Genomic DNA, 23949 nt, shown 5'->3' with positions numbered 1-23949 from the left:
TGGGAAATGATGTACTCTTCTATTGAGACTCGACTCCCTCTCGTCAACAGACGATGACACACAGCCTTGTTAAGTGACATGTTTCTCTAGGCGTAACCACATAACAAGGACACTCACGTAACGCCACGAGAGTATATGTATATATTTCAGACATTGTTGCCATTTCCCGCGTTAGCGAGGTAGCGTTAAGAACAGAGGACTGAGCCTTAGAGGGAATATTCTCACTTGCCCCCCTCCCTCTTTCTCCTTTTAGTCGCCTTCTACTACACGCAGGGAATACGTGGGAAGTATTCTTTCTCCCCTATCCCAAGGATATATATAAATATATATATAATATATATATATATATATATATATATATATATATATATATATATATATATATATATATATATATATATATATATATATATATATATTTTCTTTCAAACTATTCGCCATTTCCCGCATTAGCAAGGTAGCGTTAAGAACAGAGGACTGGGCCTCTGAGGGAATATCCTCAACTGGCCCCCTTCTCTGTTCCTTCTCTTGGAAAGTTGAAAAAAAAAAACAAAAAAAAACAAGAGGGGAGGATATCCAGCCCCCCGCTCCCTCCCCTTTTAGTCGCCTTCTACGACACGCAGGGAAAATACGTGGGAAGTATTCTTTCTCCCCTATCCCCAGGGATAATATATATATATATATATATATATATATATATATATATATATATATATATATATATATATATATATATCCCGCATTCGAAGTTTTCCGTAGAATTTCTCAAAAGATTTAAGAGTTGGCTGGGATTAACACGGCTCCGCACTTATCTTCCGCTGCGATAGATTTACGGCTAGGAATTATTTTGCTGATATCCACCGCCTAGCAATATTGTCTTTGGTCTCGCACACCGAGCTTGGCGGGACCAAACCAACTGTATGGCGGCATGTGGCAGTACGAACAGCGCCTGTTGTCGAAGCTGACCACCAGGTGGGGCGCACTGGACGAAGACGTTATACTAGCGACCACAGGATATGTCTGAAGTTACTTATGGTCAAGTCTAATTCTTTTTTTGGGGGGAGGGGGTAGGTTTAGATAGGAAGTGTACACAGACGAATGCTAATGTGTATAGGACACAATGTTGAACGGTGGACGAGTGTTACATGCAAGCCCAGAGCGAGTGGATGTGTAATGTGTACATATATTCGCCAAGGTGTACAGTATTGCATTTCATAACCGGGAACACACAACTTATAACACCACCAACTTTCTCTAAAGATTTACCATTTCTGGATGTTGTGGAAAGCTGAGTCAAACGACTGACAATAATAGGGAATGAACAGTGAGGGATTGGCTACACAGTGAATAGCTGTAGGAATATAATCTGAAATATATCGGTACATTTTGTTTATAGTATGACGAACGTGCAGGACTGGCTTATGAACCACCCAGCGAATGGTATATCCTGTCATAAAAACGCAGGATATTGTAGGATCTATTTCACTCTAAGCAGCTATACACAACGGCATTCACAATCACATGAAAAGTGATGGCTGATTAACATTTCTCATTGGTAATTTGCATTTGTTCAATAAAGTCCTCTTTAGCCGTCTCCACGTATGAGATCACCGAACTTAGTCACAGAATATTATTATTGTATTCAATCACCACACACACACACAAACACACACACACACACACGTCAGATACAGCTCAGCTCAGCTTGAAATTGCCAATAATCTCTGACGATACCTGGCATCTTACGGGAGTCCCGGATGAAAACAAAAACACCATCCATGTTGACTTATCAGTTTAGTATTGATAAAATCAGCCCGGGAGAGACGAAGTCCAACCACTAAGTTAACTAAAGAACTGCTGAAATGTTTAACTCTTACGGTGGTGTTAGTTTTTATAGTGAATTCCTTCGATAAAATTATATCGGAAGGATACACCACTCTGGTAACTGAAAGAACAAGAGCAGTTAATTTCCTTGTTTTTAGTGTCTCTACAATTCCCTTTAGATTGGATCACGATGTCTTTCCATCTACTTTGATTCCATTAACGTTATCCTCTTGATAATTCCCTTCGCTTTTACGTTAGTCATGTGTTTTGTACTGTCTTTTGCAGTAATTCTATTACCTTTATTGATGTGTTCTTCACTATCTTGACCTTTAACGTTTTAACCAGTGTACGTAATGTCATGAAAACATCAAACATTTACATTTTACATTTACCATTCAAAAAGCTAACGTAATTCAATCAGAACTCTACATGTCACACTTACATTTTCAAACACTCTAGTTAATCAGACCACTACACTCTGACATTAAGGTCCACTTTAACTTAAGTAATAACTCGGGGTCCCTCTGTGTGTCTACAGGCCCCAGGTGTGCCGGTTCGAGCGAGAGGAGAAGGTCGAGGTGCAGGTGCCCACAGTTCGAGCCTTCACCTCTACAGTGAGAGCCTTCCGCCAAGGATGCTTCACAAACACCCCAGACTGCCTGGACTACAAGAGGAGGTGAGTACCACACTAAGACAAGTGAGGAATGAAATATGACCAGATATGGGTAGATGAGGGTGTGCAGAGAATCACTACTCACTTCAAGAAGAGAAAATACGGTGTAAATTGGGTGACAGAGCTTATAGAATGAGTTCTTACTCGAGAGAGACAATACTGAGTGTAAATAGGGCTACAGAGCTCACAGCATTAAGTACTCACTTGAGGGAGACAAACATACGAGATCAAATAGGGTTACAGAGGCCACAGTATAAGTTCTCACTTGACGAAGAAAGGTACAGGCATAATTAGGGAGTTCACAGGATGAAATGACAGTAAAGACGAGTTTAGAGACTTCACGGAAAAATGGACGTAATTTCAGAAGATAACAGTACAGATAGGTATTGATAGAGAGTTCATATATTATCTTCTTAAGAAAGAAAGAATGTTGTATAAACAGGCAAATACATGTATAAGTTCACAGGAATTAATAAAAATAGCAATGGTGTATAAATAAGCAGAGATACTCCATCGGCAGACGATTCAGAAATATAAAAGTATAAGGAAAAAGGGATTAGAAAAGTTCAACAAAAGTGTATGGAAAGAAGGAGATCAGGATGAAAGCAATGGGCATTCGAGGTAATTCCCTGGTGCACAACAGGTGAGAAGAGGGGTTACCAGGCGGTGCATGGCATCCCCTGCATCTGGCAGGTCAATAAGATGAAGAGATTGGTGCATTGCTGTGGTGGGGAGGTGGCAGTGTAGTGGTGTGGGCACTGGTGGTAGGGGCTGGTAATGTAGTGGGGAGGAGGATAGTGATGGTCCGGGAACTGGTGGTAGGAATGGTGGTAGGAGGGTGGAAGTGGTGGCAGGGGAGGTGAAAGTGGTGGCAGGGAGATGGTAGTGTGGAGAGGTGGTAGTGTGGTGGTTGTGGTGGTGTAGGTGATGGTGGTATTAGCGGTGGTGGCAGAATTGTGGTAGTGATGGTATGGTGGTGAGGTGATGGGGTTGTTGTTCTTGCAAGCTGCACCAGGTTGTAGGGCCTAGATACAACTATGGTACTGAACTGTAACTAGGGGAAGAGGGATCTCAACTGGGAGATGGTAGTGTGGAGAGGTGGTAGTGTGGTGGTTGTGGTGGTGTAGGTGATGGTGGTATTAGCGGTGGTGGCAGAATTGTGGTAGTGATGGTATGGTGGTGAGGTGATGGGGTTGTTGTTCTTGCAATCTGCACCAGGTTGTAGGGCCTAGATACAACTATGGTACTGAACTGTAACTAGGGGAAGAGGGATCTCAACTGGGAGGATATGACTGTGGCGAAAGTGGTGCTAACTATGGGAAGAGGGATCTCAACTGGGAGGATATGACTGTGGCGAAAGTGGTGCTAACTATGGGAAGAGGGATCTCAACTGGGAGGATATGACTGTGGCGAAAGTGGTGCTAACTATGGGAAGAGGGATCTCAACTGGGAGGATATGACTGTGGCGAAAGTGGTGCAGCAGCTCCCCCCCCCCCCCCCCCCCCCAAGCTCCATGGTTGAGGGAGGACCAGGTGATGGCAGGAGAGAGAGAGAGAGAGAGAGAGAGAGAGAGAGAGAGAGAGAGAGAGAGAGAGAGAGAGAGTGTCGGGAGGACCTGCGTGTTGAGTGCCTCTTGACGGGTGGTGTTAAGGAGGAGCTGAGGACGATCTTGCATGCCCCTCTTTTTTTTTTTGCGCATCCTTTCTTTAGCAGCCCCTGTTGTGTGGTGGATAAGGAGGAAGAACTAGCAGGGAAGGCGTGTGTGTGTGTGTGTGTGTGTGTGTGTGTGTGTGTGTGTGTGTGTGTGTGTGTGTGTGTGTGTGTGTGTGTGTGTGTGTGTATAAGAGACAGAAAAAGAGAGAGAGAGAGAGAGAGAGAGAGAGAGAGAGAGAGAGAGAGAGAGAGAGAGAGAGAGAGAGAGAGAGAGAGAGAGAGAGAGAAAGCAAGTTAACAGGGAGAGACTCCATCCATTTCCACCGCAGGCCACCATTGGATGATTCTATCGTACTCGGATCCTCTTCGATCCTACGGAAGAACTATTGGTCTCCGTGCAGGGGTAAGCCCGTCGTACAACACGTTCACTCGAACTCCCACTGATTCCCAGCGACGTATTGATGTATCGAGGCCTTCACACCCAGGACGGAAATATCATATCTGTCTGTCTATCTATCTTCAACACGACGGTACGACCCTGTGCACTGCACGTCCGTAATAACCAAAGGGTTGTATTGCACCACCGTGCTCAAGCGTCGTGCCGTCGTACTCCACAGTCGTACCGTCGTGCTCCAGGCTCGTACCGTCGTGCTCGGGGGGAAGGGAGAGAAGGGAAGGGAGGGTTAACTTCAACATTACGTCGACCCTCACGCCATTTACTCGACCAGACTCTAACGTCCCCCCCACCACCAAGACGTGCAGTAATCAATCACCAGCTAATTACCGTCCCGTGGTCCGTTATAGGCAATTAGCACCGTAAACGACCCTTCCTGATTGTTGCTGGCTGAATAGAGCAGACGATTCCGGCCAAGTGAGCGTTGTATTAGCCACCACAGTTACTGCTGGCCTGGCACTCTGCCTGGATGAGTACCAAGATCCGTGACGATGTTTTGTTCCTGCTGAGTACAGGGGTTTCGTGTGTGTGTGTGTGTGTGTGTAGGAGGAGGAGTCCCTCTTCATCCTTCTGGTTGTCTGTTAACTTTGTTAGGGAGTGGGAGATGTTTAATGCATACGTAATGCATGTATTCATGCTATGTATTGATGATTTCGAATGCATCCATTCTGCTCGCCGGGCAGCTGTTATTTCACTGAAGATTAACATTCTCTCTCTCTCTCTCTCTCTCTCTCTCTCTCTCTCTCTCTCTCTCTCTCTCTCTCTCTCTCTCTCAGCGAAACAGCATGACAGGAGTGTACACCTATAACCTGAAAAACCCTGGTTGATATGATGGCGGCGAATAAATAAATTCTTACAAAGATAATAACGTGTGTTGACCTTAAGTTTATTATAAAATATTAATGTCGTTCATTATATATCTTAATGTCAGCTGGGATCACTAAGTCCATTGTTCAGCTTGTGACGTCAACTCTTCGATCGTTCCGTCGTGTTGAAGGATCGTACCGTCGTGTTCAAAGGTTCGAGCTTCGTGTTGAAGGATCGTACCGTCGTGTTCAAAGGTTCGAGCTGTCGTGTTGAAGGATCGTACAGTCGTGTTCAAAGGTTCGAGCTGTCGTGTTGAAGGATCGTACCGTCGTGTTCAAAGGTCCGAGCTTCGTGTTGAAGGGTCGTACCGTCGTGTTCAAAGGTTCGAGCTGTCGTGTTGAAGGATCGTACCGTCGTGTTCAAAGGTTCGAGCTGTCGTGTTGAAGGATCGTACCGTCGTGTTCAAAGGTTCGAGCTGTCGTGTTGAAGGATCGTACAGTCGTGTTCAAAGGTTCGAGCTGTCGTGTTGAAGGATCGTACAGTCGTGTTCAAAGGTTCGAGCTGTCGTGTTGAAGGATCGTACAGTCGTGTTCAAAGGTTCGAGCTTCGTGTTGAAGGATCGTACAGTCGTGTTCAAAGGTTCGAGCTGTCGTGTTGAAGGATCGTACCGTCGTGTTCAAAGGTTCGAGCTTCGTGTTGAAGGATCGTACCGTCGTGTTCAAAGGTTCGAGCTTCGTGTTGAAGGATCGTACAGTCGTGTTCAAAGGTTCGAGCTTCGTGTTGAAGGATCGTACAGTCGTGTTCAAAGGTTCGAGCTGTCGTGTTGAAGGATCGTACAGTCGTGTTCAAAGGTTCGAGCTTCGTGTTGAAGGATCGTACAGTCGTGTTCAAAGGTTCGAGCTTCGTGTTGAAGGATCGTACAGTCGTGTTCAAAGGTTCGAGCTGTCGTGTTGAAGGATCGTACAGTCGTGTTCAAAGGTTCGAGCTTCGTGTTGAAGGATCGTACAGTCGTGTTCAAAGGTTCGAGCTTCGTGTTGAAGGATCGTACAGTCGTGTTCAAAGGTTCGAGCTTCGTGTTGAAGGATCGTACAGTCGTGTTCAAAGGTTCGAGCTTCGTGTTGAAGGATCGTACAGTCGTGTTCAAAGGTTCGAGCTGTCGTGTTGAAGGATCGTACAGTCGTGTTCAAAGGTTCGAGCTGTCGTGTTGAAGGATCGTACAGTCGTGTTCAAAGGTTCGAGCTTCGTGTTGAAGGATCGTACCGACGTGTTCAAAGAGCCGCACCGCACGTAGATCTTAAGAGTCATAACCGTCGTGTTCAAAGGTTCGAGCTTCGTGTTGAAGGATCGTACAGTCGTGTTCAAAGGTTCGAGCTTCGTGTTGAAGGATCGTACCGTCGTGTTCAAAGGTTCGAGCTGTCGTGTTGAAGGATCGTACCGTCGTGTTCAAAGGTTCGAGCTTCGTGTTGAAGGATCGTACCGTCGTGTTCAAAGGTTCGAGCTGTCGTGTTGAAGGATCGTACAGTCGTGTTCAAAGGTTCGAGCTTCGTGTTGAAGGATCGTACAGTCGTGTTCAAAGGTTCGAGCTTCGTGTTGAAGGATCGTACAGTCGTGTTCAAAGGTTCGAGCTTCGTGTTGAAGGATCGTACAGTCGTGTTCAAAGGTTCGAGCTGTCGTGTTGAAGGATCGTACCGTCGTGTTCAAAGGTTCGAGCTGTCGTGTTGAAGGATCGTACAGTCGTGTTCAAAGGTTCGAGCTGTCGTGTTGAAGGATCGTACCGTCGTGTTCAAAGGTTCGAGCTTCGTGTTGAAGGATCGTACAGTCGTGTTCAAAGGTTCGAGCTTCGTGTTGAAGGATCGTACAGTCGTGTTCAAAGGTTCGAGCTGTCGTGTTGAAGGATCGTACAGTCGTGTTCAAAGGTTCGAGCTGTCGTGTTGAAGGATCGTACAGTCGTGTTCAAAGGTTCGAGCTTCGTGTTGAAGGATCGTACAGTCGTGTTCAAAGGTTCGAGCTTCGTGTTGAAGGATCGTACAGTCGTGTTCAAAGGTTCGAGCTGTCGTGTTGAAGGATCGTACAGTCGTGTTCAAAGGTTCGAGCTTCGTGTTGAAGGATCGTACAGTCGTGTTCAAAGGTTCGAGCTGTCGTGTTGAAGGATCGTACAGTCGTGTTCAAAGGTTCGAGCTGTCGTGTTGAAGGATCGTACAGTCGTGTTCAAAGGTTCGAGCTTCGTGTTGAAGGATCGTACCGTCGTGTTCAAAGGTTCGAGCTTCGTGTTGAAGGATCGTACAGTCGTGTTCAAAGGTTCGAGCTTCGTGTTGAAGGATCGTACAGTCGTGTTCAAAGGTTCGAGCTTCGTGTTGAAGGATCGTACCGTCGTGTTCAAAGGTTCGAGCTTCGTGTTGAAGGATCGTACCGACGTGTTCAAAGAGCCGCACCGCACGTAGATCTTAAGAGTCATAACCGTCGTGTTCAAAGGTTCGAGCTTCGTGTTGAAGGATCGTACCGTCGTGTTCAAAGGTTCGAGCTTCGTGTTGAAGGATCGTACCGTCGTGTTCAAAGGTTCGAGCTTCGTGTTGAAGGATCGTACCGTCGTGTTCAAAGGTTCGAGCTTCGTGTTGAAGGATCGTACCGTCGTGTTCAAAGGTTCGAGCTTCGTGTTGAAGGATCGTACAGTCGTGTTCAAAGGTTCGAGCTTCGTGTTGAAGGATCGTACCGTCGTGTTCAAAGGTTCGAGCTTCGTGTTGAAGGATCGTACAGTCGTGTTCAAAGGTTCGAGCTGTCGTGTTGAAGGATCGTACCGTCGTGTTCAAAGGTTCGAGCTTCGTGTTGAAGGATCGTACAGTCGTGTTCAAAGGTTCGAGCTTCGTGTTGAAGGATCGTACAGTCGTGTTCAAAGGTTCGAGCTTCGTGTTGAAGGATCGTACCGTCGTGTTCAAAGGTTCGAGCTTCGTGTTGAAGGATCGTACAGTCGTGTTCAAAGGTTCGAGCTTCGTGTTGAAGGATCGTACAGTCGTGTTCAAAGGTTCGAGCTGTCGTGTTGAAGGATCGTACAGTCGTGTTCAAAGGTTCGAGCTTCGTGTTGAAGGATCGTACAGTCGTGTTCAAAGGTTCGAGCTTCGTGTTGAAGGATCGTACAGTCGTGTTCAAAGGTTCGAGCTTCGTGTTGAAGGATCGTACAGTCGTGTTCAAAGGTTCGAGCTTCGTGTTGAAGGATCGTACAGTCGTGTTCAAAGGTTCGAGCTTCGTGTTGAAGGATCGTACAGTCGTGTTCAAAGGTTCGAGCTTCGTGTTGAAGGATCGTACAGTCGTGTTCAAAGGTTCGAGCTTCGTGTTGAAGGATCGTACAGTCGTGTTCAAAGGTTCGAGCTTCGTGTTGAAGGATCGTACAGTCGTGTTCAAAGGTTCGAGCTTCGTGTTGAAGGATCGTACAGTCGTGTTCAAAGGTTCGAGCTTCGTGTTGAAGGATCGTACAGTCGTGTTCAAAGGTTCGAGCTTCGTGTTGAAGGATCGTACAGTCGTGTTCAAAGGTTCGAGCTTCGTGTTGAAGGATCGTACCGTCGTGTTCAAAGGTTCGAGCTTCGTGTTGAAGGATCGTACAGTCGTGTTCAAAGGTTCGAGCTGTCGTGTTGAAGGATCGTACAGTCGTGTTCAAAGGTTCGAGCTGTCGTGTTGAAGGATCGTACAGTCGTGTTCAAAGGTTCGAGCTGTCGTGTTGAAGGATCGTACAGTCGTGTTCAAAGGTTCGAGCTTCGTGTTGAAGGATCGTACAGTCGTGTTCAAAGGTTCGAGCTTCGTGTTGAAGGATCGTACAGTCGTGTTCAAAGGTTCGAGCTGTCGTGTTGAAGGATCGTACAGTCGTGTTCAAAGTTTTGGCTGTGATGCGCAGTGTTCTGGAGGTAGGCGCAGTGACGCGCACAGCGCGACTGACAACGAAGAACGTAAGCAGATATAGCCAGGACTGGTTTAAGAGACGTATATGTGAGTGACGGTCTACCACAACCAAACCATCAAGAAAAAAAAAAATATTCAGTAAATATAAACATACTTATGTGCTAAGCATGTAATCATGTAATTATGTAATCGGACTCGCCCTTCTCTTGATTACTTTAAGATCACATTTCTACACACACACACACACACACACACACACACATCCAACTTAACCTAACTTTTGGGTAATTCTTTCCACTCCCTTCGTACCACAGGACATGACTTAATAAGATGACATAATGAAGGGTAACCTGATATATATATATATATATATATTTCACAAGGAGAATACTACAACCCCGCCCCCTCCTCTCCCTAGTTAACCAGTCCTATTACAACCTCCCTAGTTAACCAGTCCTATTACAACCCCCCCCCTCAACCCCCTAATTAACCAGTCTTGAGAGCAAACGAGTTCTGATCCTCGATGCAGAAGCGAGAGTTCCGAATCCAAAATGGTCTGTGTAAATATAACATTAGACGCGAACAAGATTAACTGCATAATTAAGATTCTTAACAGTTGCGGCGCAGAGAAGGCAATAAAAAAAAGCCACTTATAAAGTAACTCTTAAGTAAAAACAAAAACACTCGTAAGTGGAAAGAGTTCAACCCTGAAATAACACCGCAATGCTCTAACTCGTATTTCAGGGTTAAAAACACTGAGGGAAAAATATGGACCACCACACACACATAAAAGTGGCTCTTGCTTATTCATTTTAGACGCTTTAAATTCATTCGTCAAGAGACATCAATGTCTCCAAATACGCACATGTACGCACGAAGTTCTTCCAGTCTAGTCCAGTCCAATAACGTACTTCCAGTCCAGTCCAGTCCAATTACGTAGTTCCAGTCCAGTCCAACACGTAGTTCCACTCCAGTCCAGTCCAATTACGTAGTTCCAGTCCAGTCCAATCACGTAGTTCCACTCCAGTCCAGTCCAATTACGTAGTTCCAGTCCAGTCCAACACGTAGTTCCACTCCACTCCACTCCACTCCAGTCCAGTCCAATTACGTAGTTCCAGTCCAATCCAGTCCAATTACATAGATCAGAATGTTTACATTTCCAATTGACTCTAGATCATCTCGTTTTAATGGGGATAAGTCTCGAGCGACATTAAAAAAAAAGAAAATGCCTGTCAGTATTTACGTAAGCTAATGTACTCTGTCAGGAACACGCTCGGCTCGTAAGCACTTCGTTACGGCTGATAAGCTGGGTCAAATGTATTTAGACATGGGCTAAATTAGTCCCGGAGTTACATCATGCCCCCACATCTCTGATTAACAGTACGAGGGGTCGTTAATGATCGCGAGGCCCGAGCCAGTACCGGTGAATGGTTTACCAGCTGTCCCAGTTTTACCACCTGCCCGGGTTTTTTTTTTAAAGGCACATTGCCAATGTTTATACATAGGTGTTACCGGACTCTGCCTGTGAATGGATGGTGCACGAGCGAGATATCACTCGTGGTGCAGCTAGGTTATCATCGTCCACAGACGGTGGGAAGTAGTCTCGTGTACGACCTTCTCGCTACAAAGGAGTTCATCATTTCCCTGCTCCTGCGCGAAGCGCAACCTCAAAGCTGCATGAGACCCAATAAAATTATTCCTGGAGTTGCAAGTAAATATAATAATGCACTATATAAACTATATATATATATATATATATATATATATATATATATATATACATATATATATATATATATATATATATATATATATATATACCCAGAACCTCTTTCCGGAAAGGGTTTTGATGCTATAAGGGGATCCTGCGGCTTCAAGACTGCGCTACCCTCGGTAGCAGAGGCAGGATGTAATCCTTTAATGCGAGTAAAGTTCCTCCTTTCTTTTTTTTTTCCGGACGAAATTGAATTTTCGTCAACTGACCGTGATATACTGCCACGCCAAAGGTGACTTTTCACTCGTGCTGTCATACACACACACACACGTATATATATATATATATATATATATATATATATATATATATATATATATATATATATATATATATATATATATATAAACGAAGGAGATAAGCCTGCCACCTGGTGAGTTAAAGCAGACGTGACAAGATCCATGGCTGGGAACATCAGGCAAGCACCACACCCATCTCTCTCTCTCTCTCTCTCTCTCTCTCTGATGCTCGACATCATCCCATTATTTTCCCCCCCGAGATGGTTAGGAGGCTACAGACGCCTCCAAAGACGGAATATAAGGTGGAGAGAATAATACAGAGTGGGGCTTTTAGTCCCTATTGGTTATGGACGATAAGCGGTGTATTTGTGGGATTTCATTTCGCCGTGGAGAGGAAATTGTGTATTTGTGTAGCGTGAAGCGACGACCGCGATGTGTGTGTGTGTGTGTGTGTGTGTGTGTGTGTGTGTCAACTGGCCGGACCCTCGCCTCTTACGGCTGTCTCCAATTCATTTTGCTCTCTTATCGCTGTTTAAGCGAGCTTTACTCTCTCTCTCTCTCTCTCTCTCTCTCTCTCTCTCTCTCTCTCTCTCCTCTCTCCTAGAGAGCCCCGTCAACTGCCACTCTCAGCGTCTCTTTACCTAGATATCGCACAACGGGGGGCGCCACGCACGCGCTCGTGTGTGTGTGTGTGTGTGTGTGTGTCTGTAGTATAGAGTTGGAAAGAGCGCTGCATCCCCGTCATGTTGCTAATTGGCTTCTCTCTCTAATGAACCGGAAATGTTGCAACATATGCAGTGCTCTTTTGGCCGGCAAACACCACCAGCTAATCACGAGTATTCAAGGGAGGGAACTCATTCCTCGTCTTTGAGTAATTTCGACGCCAGGATGGGAATACACTTGTGAAATGACGTCTGGGAATCACAGAGTCCCTTTTTTTTTCTTTTTACCCCTCAGCCCTTTGATCAACACGGTACGACGAAACCTTGAGCAAGGCGGTACGAATCTTTGAGCAGGACGGTACGAAGCCTTGATCTAGGCGGAACGAAACCTTCAGCAAGGCGGTACGAAACCTTTGAGCTAGACGGTACGATACCTTGAGCAATACGGTACGAGTTCTTGAGTTAGACGGTACGAAACACTGAGCATACCGTACGAACCTTTGAGCAATATGGTATGAGTCCTCGAGTTAGACGATACGAAACCTTGAGCACGACGGTACAAACCTCTGGGCATTACGGTAAGAAACCTTGACCGAGACGATACGAACCTTTGACCAAGAGTGAATGAACCTTCGAGCAACACGGTACGAAACTTTGAGCAATATGCTACGAAGCTTTGAGCAATACGGTACGAATCTTTGAGCAATATGGTACGAAGCTTTGAACAATACGGTACGAAGCTTTGAGCATTATCGTTAGTATCATTATCATTTATTAACCCAGTGTACCGATAATATGGGAGTTCTTTCATTAAGCCTCACTGTCTCTGTACAAGTCATAAGCTCAGGCCAGATATAGAGGCCTTTGGCGGCGGCCAAGGTCACGGACCGAATGAAAGACATGCTTCTCACCTCACTGAAGTGATATTCACGACTCTTAACATATGACTTGACCTTTGGAAGTTTATCCGATACGTTATCTGCGACTTCTTGGCTCTCTTGGGGGTTTCGTGACGTCATTCACTGACCCGTGGATGCAAGTGACGTCAGCCATTGTCCACTGGGGTTGCGTGACGTCGGTTCGTTTCCTCCCGCCAAATGGCCAGAACTAACGCGTAGCGCCCACCGCAGGGCTATACACAGTTACAAAGAATGAGTCGTGTGAGTTATGCACCGTCAAGTTTTATGTACGAGATCGTGTGGGTGTTTGCCTGTGGACTGGAGAACCAAGCAGCTTACGTGTGGGCGAGGCTGGGAGACAAGACAGCTACCTGGGCAAAAAGACTGACACCTGACAGCCACTAAAGTGCTGCCTCACACAAGTCGTCACAAAAGCCGTCCCGATACCCAGGCGGGTGGTACCGGTACCGGAGATATAGATAGATAGACAGACAGACAGGTAAAAGAGAGATAGATAGAGATAGAGAGAGAGAGAGAGAGAGAGAGAGAGAGAGAGAGAGAGAGAGAGAGAGAGAGAGAGAGGTCCTGACACGAGCCTCTCCTACCATTCTTTTCCCTGAACTTACCCTCCCTCCCTCTCTCCTTGTGTTGTTTACAGCAAGCGGTTTCCGTCGTCTCTAAACATTACGTCCGCCACACATATCTCTACTGCTCTACACACACCACCACTGCTGCTGGGGGAGGGAGGGGAAGGGGCCAGGCCTGGCTTATTAGCTTTCCTGGCGAGAAAGTTTCGTTAATTAGCCAAAGTTAGTGAGAGTCGGCCTAACTACCTGCTCAGTAGCGAACTTGATCATAAAACTTGTCTCCGGGCATTAAGTAGGCCTCTCATTTCCAGGGGCTTTGTCTAATTACCATCGTATCGTCCAGGACAGGAGGATGTCACAGTAACAAACGCTTTTTTGTTTTGGTATGATTGTATTTTTTGAAGGATTGGATCCTCCAGGAGGTATTGTTTGTGGTCCGCGTGTATACACGAGATATGGAAGGTGAATCTCTCTTCCTTATTGAAAATCCCAGGCTCATGCCAGATGAATATTCAGGGATGCCAAGGGTTTCCTTTCTTAGTTACGCAACCTCATCAATACAAGGACATTTCTAAGCTGCACGGCCTCTTAGATTCAAGGACATTTCAAGGTTGCAAACCAGCTTAGAAAGAAGGGCATTTCTAGGTTGTACAGCCTCATAGAAACAAGGACATTTCTAAGTTGCGCAGCTCATAGCAATAAGGACACTTCTAGGTTATACATCCCACAGCAACAAGGACATTTCTCGGTTGTACAGCCTATAGCAATAAGGACATTTCTCGGTTGTACAGCCTCCTAGGTACAATGACCATGTGCACAGCAATAACGTGTATGGTCTATGAATGATCTCAAACACCTGCAGAAGGTGTTCAAGTGCTCCTTCAAGTGGGGGTTACGACTTGACCTTGACAGCCTCCAACGACCCCGGCAGTTGAGAGGTGTTAAGCCGATATAAACAAACCAGTTATCTAAAGACGAAAACCATCTGGAGGAACCCTAGATCGAGTGGGTGTGTACCGGGATCCCAGGTTAGGATGACGGTAGGGACTTTTGCGAGGCAGGGTGAGATTAAGATCATAGGTGTGGCGCGACGAGCTTACAGCTCTGTGATCTAAGCTTTCGAGCCAAGGTTCCGGGTTCTGTTAGACCTTGAGAGCGACGGGTTCTATTAAGACCTTGAGAGCGACGGCATGCTGCCCTTGAGCACGACGGCACGACCTTTCAGCACGATAGTATAACCCACCAGTACACTGGGACGACCCTTGAGCACGACGGCACGACCTTTCAGCACGATAGTAAAACCCACCAGTACACTGGAACGACCCTTGAGCACGACGGCACGACCTTTCAGCACGATAGTATAACCCACCAGTACACTGGGACGACCCTTGAGAACGACGGTACGACCTTTCAGCACGATAGTATAACCCACGAGTACACTGGGACGACCCTTGAGCACGACGGTACGACCCTTGAAGATAACGGTACGATCCTTCAAGCACGACGGTACGACACTTCATCAAGACGGTATACGAACCCTTGAGTAGAATGGTACGATCCTTGAACAATAATAACAACCTTTCTGGTATGATAGCTCGACCTTTGACCTGTTGGTGTTCATGAGTCGTACCGTCGTTGCTCAAGAGTCGTACCGTTGTTGCTCAAGGGTCGTACCGTCGTTGCTCAAGGGAGCAACTGCCCATCCCTTCCTATCGCTCCTAACACTGCTACAGATCCTCCTGATCAAAACCCGCTCCTCCTCTCTCTCTCTCTCTCTCCCCCCCTGGGGGCTGACTGTAGTACGTTGTTGTAGGAGCGTCTACCCTAGCGCAGGCACAGCGTGAGTCAAAGTACGTCTGCCTTCGGTGTGGGACAGCGTGAGTCATGCCAGGCGGGGTATAACTTAAGCTATGTCTGCCTCAGGCGGGGTATAATTCGTCTTATTTCTGCCTCCCTTGGTTTATAACTTATTTCTGCCTCCCGTGGGTTATAACTTGACTTATTTCTGCCTCCCGTGGGTTATAACTTGAGTTATTTCTACCTCCCGGTGGTGCCTAGCGCAAGTCACATCTACCCACAACAGGGGCATGAATCATACGTCTAGCCTGCGAGGGTCGGGACTGAGGTGGCTTTGAGGGGTGTTGCCTCCCCTACACGGGCCACCAAGCCTCTACCCTCGTTAAGGAGGGCGACACATGCTCCCGGCAGGTGGGTCATACCGTAGCCAGCCTGCGTACACAGGGTGATGTGGGTCAGAGGTTACCCTCACCTGTGTCTGTCTAGCACCATCTAGAGTAATGTTTAGAGAGTCGTTACACCACCTGTGTCTGTCTCATACCATCTTGAGTGGTGTTAAGAGCGTCCATACCCCACTTATATCTGTCTAGTACCATCTAGAGTGGTGTTATACTGTCATTACACCACCCGTGTCTGTCTAGTACCATCTAGAATGGTGTTATACTGTCGTTACACTACCTGTGTCGGTCTAGTACCATCTAGAATGGTGTTATGCTGTTCGCTACACCACCTGTATCTACCAAGTACCCTCTATGAGAAGGTGGTCGTTCAAACCTGGCAATTTTTAAGATAGTGAGATATTCATATGCACCCAGCTTGAGGTCTAAGATCTCATGCACTCTGCAAGGCTTAATTTGCAGATAACTGCCACTGGGTGGAGAGAGAGAGAGAGAGAGAGAGAGAGAGAGAGAGAGAGAGAGAGAGAGAGAGAGAGGCAAAAGTTCAGGAGAAAATTCAGGCACCTTTTTTTTTGCTGACTGTGTTGAAGCTAGAATCGAAAAAAATAAAACGAAACCTGTAGGAGAAATTATACCCCTCCACCCACTTTTCTTGGCCGAGCTGAAGCCAGAATCAGACGGGCTAATAATATTCCTTTCTCCCGTTGCATCATTGAAGTTGGTGTGAGGAGGAGGGGGGAACTGTGAGCGAGTGTGGCTCGAAGAACCTCTTCCGCCGCCTCTCATCGTAACTCAAACCATTATATCGCTTGGGAGTGGGTGGGTGGGTGTCAGAATGGACAGGACTGTATCTAAGCCTTCTGGAATTAGATTACTAGTGAGGCGCACCCGCAGAGATGAGGTCATGCGTTGAACCTTACGCGTGAATTATGATCGTAGGTATGAAGTGTCGGCGGAGCCCCGGGTCGGGGAGGGAAGGAGGAGATTCGTGAATGGCTGCGAGTGTCATCAGGCCGAGACACGTGTGTTTACACGCGTGACGTCACAGGGAGACCGTGTGTTTACATTCGTGACGTCACAAGGGGTTCGGACCATTCATAAGGCCTTCCGCCTCGCTCACTCTCGATTTTAGACCATGAGATCATTATCGTCCTGATAGCGACCGGCATTTTCTCTTAGCGTTATGAGAAGAACAACTGTTTTGCTGTTTAAGAGATCATGACAACTGCTCAGCCTAGGATTCGAATCAGAGCCGAGCCGTACGTAAATCACCGAAGCGAACTAATGCATTACGCAACCCCGTGTGTGTGTGTGTGTGTGTGTGTGTGTGTGTGTGTGTGTGTGTGTGTGTGTGTGTGTGTAAAGAAAAAATTATGGCGTCAGAGGGGATTAGATTATTCTTTAAGAGCAAATCACTTCAAAAATGTACATTTTTACATAACACTTAATCAAAATAATTCCCACCATCAATTTCTTTTACTCGTAGTTTCCATTGAGAGCAAAAACCTGTTGAGCCAGTTCTCCATCTGTTTGATGTATTAATAAAAGAGATTATAATATATCTATAAAAACACCAGAGAAAAAAGTATGACTCATAAAACAAACTTTCGTTTAATCTGTAAATTAGTGCAAATAATTTTCATTTTTTCGTGAGAGTTTTTTACATTTCAATTTTTACGTCGGTGCTCAAGTTTTTAATCGTACCTTGGCGCCCAGAGGATCGAACAGTGGTGCTCAAGGGAGACGGTATTCCTCCCAGTTTATCTGACTGGTTGATGAAGCAAGGAAGAGAACGAGACAAAGGAAGGAGTTCTGACATTTTCTGTCGTGTCAGCAGACTTCCTCGTCTGCAAGGGAAGGGGGAAGATCACCGCCCTTCCCCCTTTCATAAGCCAGACATTCCCCCTCTCACAATCCCTCAGTCACCGCCTACCACACTTGGTCATGTCCCTCAGTCATCCCCACCACACCTGGTCATGTCCCTCGGTCATCCCCACCACACCTGGTCATGTAATCAGTGACGGTGTTGTCATGTCGTCTGTCTTTCGCTTGTGAAGTGTAAGACAGAGTTGCCTGCTCCCTTCGTCAGGGCCTGTGTGCTGTTGCCTTCGTCAGGGCCTGTGTGTTGCTGCCTTTTGTGAGGGCTGGGGTGTTGCTAGCTTCGTCAGGGCCTGTGTGTTGCTGCGTTTTGTGAGGGCTGGGGTGTTGCTGCGTTCTGTGAGGGCTGGGGTGTTGCTAGCTTCGTCAGGGCCTGTGTGTTGCTGCCTTCGTCAGGGCCTGTGTGTTGCTGCATTTGTCAGAGATGGTATACTGTTGCCTTCGTTAAGCAGGGGCTTGAGTGTCGCTGCCTCTTGCACTCATTCACTCGACCTACTAGTAAGCCGCCAGGCCACCAGCCTCCCAGTATTCCTAGTCCATTGTATCATCGTCCTGGTTACAGTCTTGTATCTGGCTTCAACATGAGACTCCGCTGATCTTATCATACAGCGCCCGACGCTTTACTGTAGCTTGGCGACGACAGCCCACGACAGTTTGTTTAGGCTTGTCCTTGCTTATGGTTCTTGTTATGAGTCGTGCTGTGTGTGTGTGTGTGTGTGTGTGTGTTTCTTACATCCGAGGTCCAGTACAGAGAGACACCTCGTTTTCATCCATAAGAATAAGCCTTAACAGCGTTTGTATACGAGCTCTGTCATACGAGTGGAGACTGGACACTTAATTCTCAACTTGAGAATGGATGAAGTCTGTGATTCTAGACGACAGAATGTTAAGTGTTGGTGGTTAAGTGGTTCCGTCCCTGCTGGTGGCACTGGGCATGCATGCAAATGTTGGTGGCACTGGGCATGCAATTTTTTTTTCCATTTCGTTCGTGTTGAATTCGGTATGCCAGACAGTGCATAGAGTAACACGAAGGAACGACCATTGAACAGGTCGGTAGGACCGTTGAAAAGGACGTTACGACCTTTCAGCACGACAGTACGACCACTCAGCACGACTGTACGACTTCTGAGCAAGACGGTACAAAGACCTTAACCTTATCCTTTAGGACAGTGTCTTCTTCGTACGCATTGGGTCGTTACCCGTCGTGCTCAAGCACAGTTTCTTTATGTCTAGGCGGTCGTACCGTCGAACTGAAGAGGTAAGATACCCACATACTTCCCCTCATACTGGAGGGAAAACAATATGACGATGTATGAATATCTTCGTGTTGACTGTTCTCACCTCGTCTTCTTTCCTCCCCTGCAGAACCCAGTACCGAACGGTATACGAGAACCGGCAGGAGGTGCAGGTACACACCATCTTCGCCTGCTGCCCCGGTTGGACCAACCAGGTCAGTGCAGGTCAACCCACGTTCACCCTTACAGGTCAAGGCACAGGTTACAAAGAGAACTAGATAACTATGGCACACTATTTCAACCCAGGTCTTGATGTCTTGACGCAAGTAGGTTGCTATAATACCACAGTCAGGTCAGGTCATAAACAGTACGTGGATCAGTTCAAGTCACTGAAGAATACATGACACTTGCAAGGTCAGGCTAGGTTGCTACATAAGTACAGTCAGCCCGTCACTAATGTCATCTAGAATTTCAGGGTCAGTTCAGGGTCGATGAGTGCCCTGTGCCCTCTTTCTAATAGTCTTATCCATCATGAAAATTAAATCATGTTCCTCAAGTCTACACCTGACACTGTCCACACTGCTGTAGAATGTCCTATTGTTATCTCTGATGAACAGCGTCATTAAATAACCTCGTGTGTGTTGAGAGAGTGTTCACTTGCCTACATCTGTCTTCCCCCTAAACGCCAACTGTAAACAATCTTGCTTTAACAGGAAGCCAGTGGAAAGGACGAGAAGAAAGGGGGTAAAAAACACAGGACGATTGAGATTGATGGTGAGGACGAGGAAGGCTGCTTCATCAGACTTGAGAACCCGGCAGACGAGGATGGTCGAGAGATAATGTATGAGGGTGATCTCTACCACCTGGCCGAAGACCAAGAGAAGGAGAACAAGTCGTTTTTCGAGGGGGAGCTCTACCATCTCTATCGGCTGGTCTACGGCTCTGGGAACGAGTCCACGGGTGACTTGTCGTTACTCCCTTATCAACAGCCACAGCAGCAGAACAGCAGCAAGAACGTGAGCGACAGTACCCGGGGCTACATCAGCGACGACCCGGCCGTAGAAGCAGCCACGGCGGCGGAGGAACTAGCGCCTCTTCCTCACCTCCTACAGGAGCCATCGCCTTCCCCTGAGACCAGCTGAGGGTAACACCCGAGGGACGGAGGGCGACGCTGACGCCAGACACCACCGCAAACCCCACCGCAGCCACCATCACCAACACAGACGCCCCTTCCCTACTGGTATCACCATCACGCCAGGCGCCAGCCATCGACGCCACCAGTCACGCACTCACCACCGCCATCACCGTCGGCGTTCCAGAGGCTGGAAGCCGCCCTCCAGGCGGGACAAGGACGTGCAGAGCAGGACTACGTCGTACACGTCGGGAGAAAACAGCTTTCGTCGCAGCCATCACAGACGAACTCGGAACAACACCCAGTTCGACGCCTACAGCCAGACCATCATCGTGACGAAAGGTACGTTGGGGTCCTGGTTACTCTGAAGGATGAGGACAGTATAGTCGAAGTACTTGTTAAGACCCAGACCCACTCGCTGGGACCTTGGGGTCTGTCTGGTTGTGTATCTATCATTGTCACTCGTTACGATTCTAGTTTACTCGCTGACGCCATCGGCGGCTAATTCACTTGCGCCGTCTGCCATGCTCATCTTGAAAGCGTTGGTGCAAAATGATTACAGAGTGTCGGCATCGGACACCTAGTGGCCAGATGATTATAAGATTAAATGTTGCCGAGTTGGGTCATTACATTAGCTCACAGTGTATCACATGGACTCATCCACTACACGAGAGAGGGAAACCCAGTCCTAATATCTTAAGTTACCATTAACAATTAGGTGTTGCGCTATCTATCTTTTTTCTATAATTCTATTTCTAAAGGGGGGTCAACCTTCTTAAAGTCCTAGACATAGTGCTCTAGTGTGAGCGAGTCCACAGCTCTGCCACCCCTCACCCAACCCCCTACACACACACACACACACACACACACACACACACACACACACTTTACCATTCATGTGATTAGCATTTCAGTCACAGTCCCTTGCATCACTCTGCCGCACTCAATTCACCACACGCACGTGAGGACGGAGTTAAAAGGAACTAGTAGTTTGATAACGTCAATCTAAGGCCGTCTTAGAGGAGAGAGAGAGAGAGAGAGAGAGAGAGAGAGAGAGAGAGAGAGAGAGAGAGAGAGAGAGAGAGAGAGAGAATCAATGCAAGCAATGACGGCTTTGAGTCACATGTTGCGTCTGTCTCTCCGGCAGGAAAGAGAGGCGACAGGCCTGGCGGCAGAGGTCGGAGCCAGCGGCCGCAGCAGAAGACGCCACAGGAGCAAGTGTCGCTGACTGAGGAGGTCGTGGAAGCTGTCCCGGGAACCCCATACAGTAAGTCTTCTTATGATGTTGGAAAACGTATTGTCTGGTCCAGGAACTGTCATGGGTATGAACTGTGGTGTCTACCACGGTGGGAGTGTGGTAGGATGGCCGGGTTCCTTCGTTGGCTGGGTGATACTGAAGGGAATTCTGGGTCCAGTTATCTCTAAGGGTCGCACTTAGGGCCGTCAAAGTTACGAAATCTCGTCGAAAAAATCTTTCTGAACACCTTCTTCGCTCGTAGAAGATAATTCTAAGACCATTTGCGCTTTTACCGCGTAAATGTGGTCCCTTGATACTCTGGTCTGGCTTAAACCCCACATGTGACGCTGCTCTAATAGCGTCACCTGATGTGACGCATTGAACGTCACCTCATGTGACGCATTCTCACCTCATCATGTCAAAAGACTACACCAGGATACCATCGAGAGTTCTTCTCCTTTCTTGCATCCCATTGTCCACCAGTGTGGGAGAGGGCATTGTGGTGGGTGTGTGTGGTGGGGAAAACCTTCCTTCCTCTCTTATTGTCCAACTTTCCACACCGACGCTCGATAGTCCCGAGACAAAAGGAAGATTTTATACAAAAGGCGACCGTGAGGAGCAAAAAAGAAGTTTAAAACTCTCCCACGTAAATCTGGTTCTTCAAAGCTAAGCGGAACCATGGGCTTACGAGGGCGTCTCAGGGTTCGGCATCCCATTACAGTTTAAGACACTGGCTGCGTTCTCAGAGCTTCAGAACTGGTGAAAAAAGTAATATCAAAGGAAAAGAGTCGAGGTTCAAACATAACTAGATAGAAATCCTCGCTTAACAGTCATGGATGTTGATTCCTGCAGCTTAATGAGAGTATAATTAGCCTTGATAATGCTTAATCCTTAGCTTTACTAAAGTCAATTTGAATATCTCGGCATTACGAATGAGTGAGGCGTGGGATGTATACTAGCCTAGGGCAAAACCTCCTAATCCCTGGTCCAGCACAGCATCACGAAACACTTGTAGTTCGTAGGGAGAAGAAGAGGTGGAACTAAGAAATACGAAATTGATGTCCTCCACCCACTGGGTAATACAACCTCAGGACTCACGAAAACTAAGTGGCCATGGGGTTATAACCCCCCTTACCCCCTCCCTTCCCAAGGGCCACTTATCCAGCAGCTTATTCCTGCAGCTCCAAGGCTGCGTCACATTCAGTAGCAGGGTCAGGATGGACTCCTCTTAAGCGAGAAGTTCCTTGACGTGACTGTACTTTGTTTTGCTGACTGACGATGACACAGCCTCACCAAAGGTGAGTCCAGTAACACCCATTTGTACACACACACACACACACACACACACACACACACACACTAGGAGTTGCAAGAGGGGGACATCAACAGCCAGCAAGAACACGCATCCTCAGCCACCTCGGTCATCAACCAAAGTCCGCCAGGGTACAGCAAAGGACACGCAGGCCTCCACCATGTTGCCACGACCAACACCAGCAGTAGTAGCCTCAACGCCCTTGACCAGCGAGCACAGATACTGCGAGCCGAGATGATGGACTCTCTCTCTTAGGTCACACGCCAAGCACCCAGCACCAACGAGACTCCGGATTAAAGCTACAGTCATCACCACTTCTTCACAGTCACTTCATAGCTTCAGATTTACAGCTATAATCACTATAATTTCAGACCATTTATGTTCAATAGCTTTGAATGGAAGATAATCATCAATATTCCCAATCTTAGATCAAAGCTAGAATTCCAGGCTACGTCTAATGATCAATTAACATTCCTAGTTTCAAAGACAGAATCTCTAGTTGTTTCTAATCTTTTTTTAACCTTAGCTTTGAATGAGCTAGAATGGCTTATCCTTCGAGTATTCAGTATTCTCATGATAACGGAAGATCATCACATATCTAATGTGGTTCCAATCTTCTTCCAAATATTCTGACTAGAATAACATTATTTTCTCGTTGTTGCCGACCGGAGCAGAGGTTTATATATAAATCACACACACACACACACACACACACACACACACACACACACATGTAAACAAATTCTTTAGCTCTGGGCAGACGACAGACGCGAATGCTTTTGCACGAACATCTTTTTTTTCATGTCTGTTTTATCATATGTCATCTCTACTTGCGGACCCCATTTATCTTTTAACTCTCTACTTTTACATGTGCCGGAAAGTCTCTCTCTCTCTCTCTCTCTCTCTCTCTCTCTCTCTCTCTCTCTCTCTCTCTCTCTCTCTCTCTCTCCAGACAGACGTAAATTTTTAACATCCTTTCGTTCATGTGACATTCCTAAAGTCAAGCGAATTGCGAATAAGCACATTATTCATTATCAGATCTCACTAAGCTAGATGTTTTTTTTGTGCACTTTTTTCGGGGGTTAGCAATTAATTCGTGGTGTGTGTGTGTGTGTGTGTGTGTGTGTGTGTGTGTGTGTGTACGATCCTTGAGAACGACGGTGCGACCTTTGAGTAAGTATGTCTGGGCCTTTGACCTCAATTCAAAGGCCCAGACCATCGTAAACATAGGTCGTACCGTCGAGCTCAGGGGTCGTGTACCGTCGTGCTCAAGGGTCGTACCGTCGTGTTCAAGGGTCGTACCGTCGTGCAAGGACATTTACAGAACATTCTCTGGAGATAAATTCTATAAGGTTTTGGAGGATATATTCTTGTGATTAACTTTACAAGGCATTGGAAAACATTCTCCGGGGAATTATTTTTACACAAAAATCTTGATAAAATTCTCTGGGGATTATTCAGTGACTATATGGAACATTTTCTGGGGATTATTCAATGACT

The 23949-nt window shown here is 46.7% G+C and overlaps 1 protein-coding gene across 1 annotated transcript in view; it reads left to right on the top strand.

Annotated features, from left to right (window-relative positions):
- The first annotated feature begins 1120 nt into the window (after positions 1 to 1120).
- Positions 1121 to 23949, top strand: part of LOC139761759 (uncharacterized) — a 119641-nt gene continuing 96812 nt past the window's right edge. The window contains exons 1-6 of the mRNA XM_071686194.1: positions 1121 to 1170; positions 2363 to 2500; positions 18899 to 18983; positions 19482 to 19784; positions 19858 to 20242; positions 21048 to 21167. Coding sequence (XP_071542295.1) covers positions 1121 to 1170; positions 2363 to 2500; positions 18899 to 18983; positions 19482 to 19784; positions 19858 to 20242; positions 21048 to 21167 — 1081 coding nt within the window. The remainder of the gene's footprint in view (positions 1171 to 2362; positions 2501 to 18898; positions 18984 to 19481; positions 19785 to 19857; positions 20243 to 21047; positions 21168 to 23949) is intronic.

Source organism: Panulirus ornatus, chromosome 41 (genome assembly GCF_036320965.1).
Source record: "Panulirus ornatus isolate Po-2019 chromosome 41, ASM3632096v1, whole genome shotgun sequence".
NCBI lineage: Eukaryota > Metazoa > Arthropoda > Malacostraca > Decapoda > Palinuridae > Panulirus > Panulirus ornatus.
This window is presented reverse-complemented; position numbering and strand designations above follow the sequence as displayed.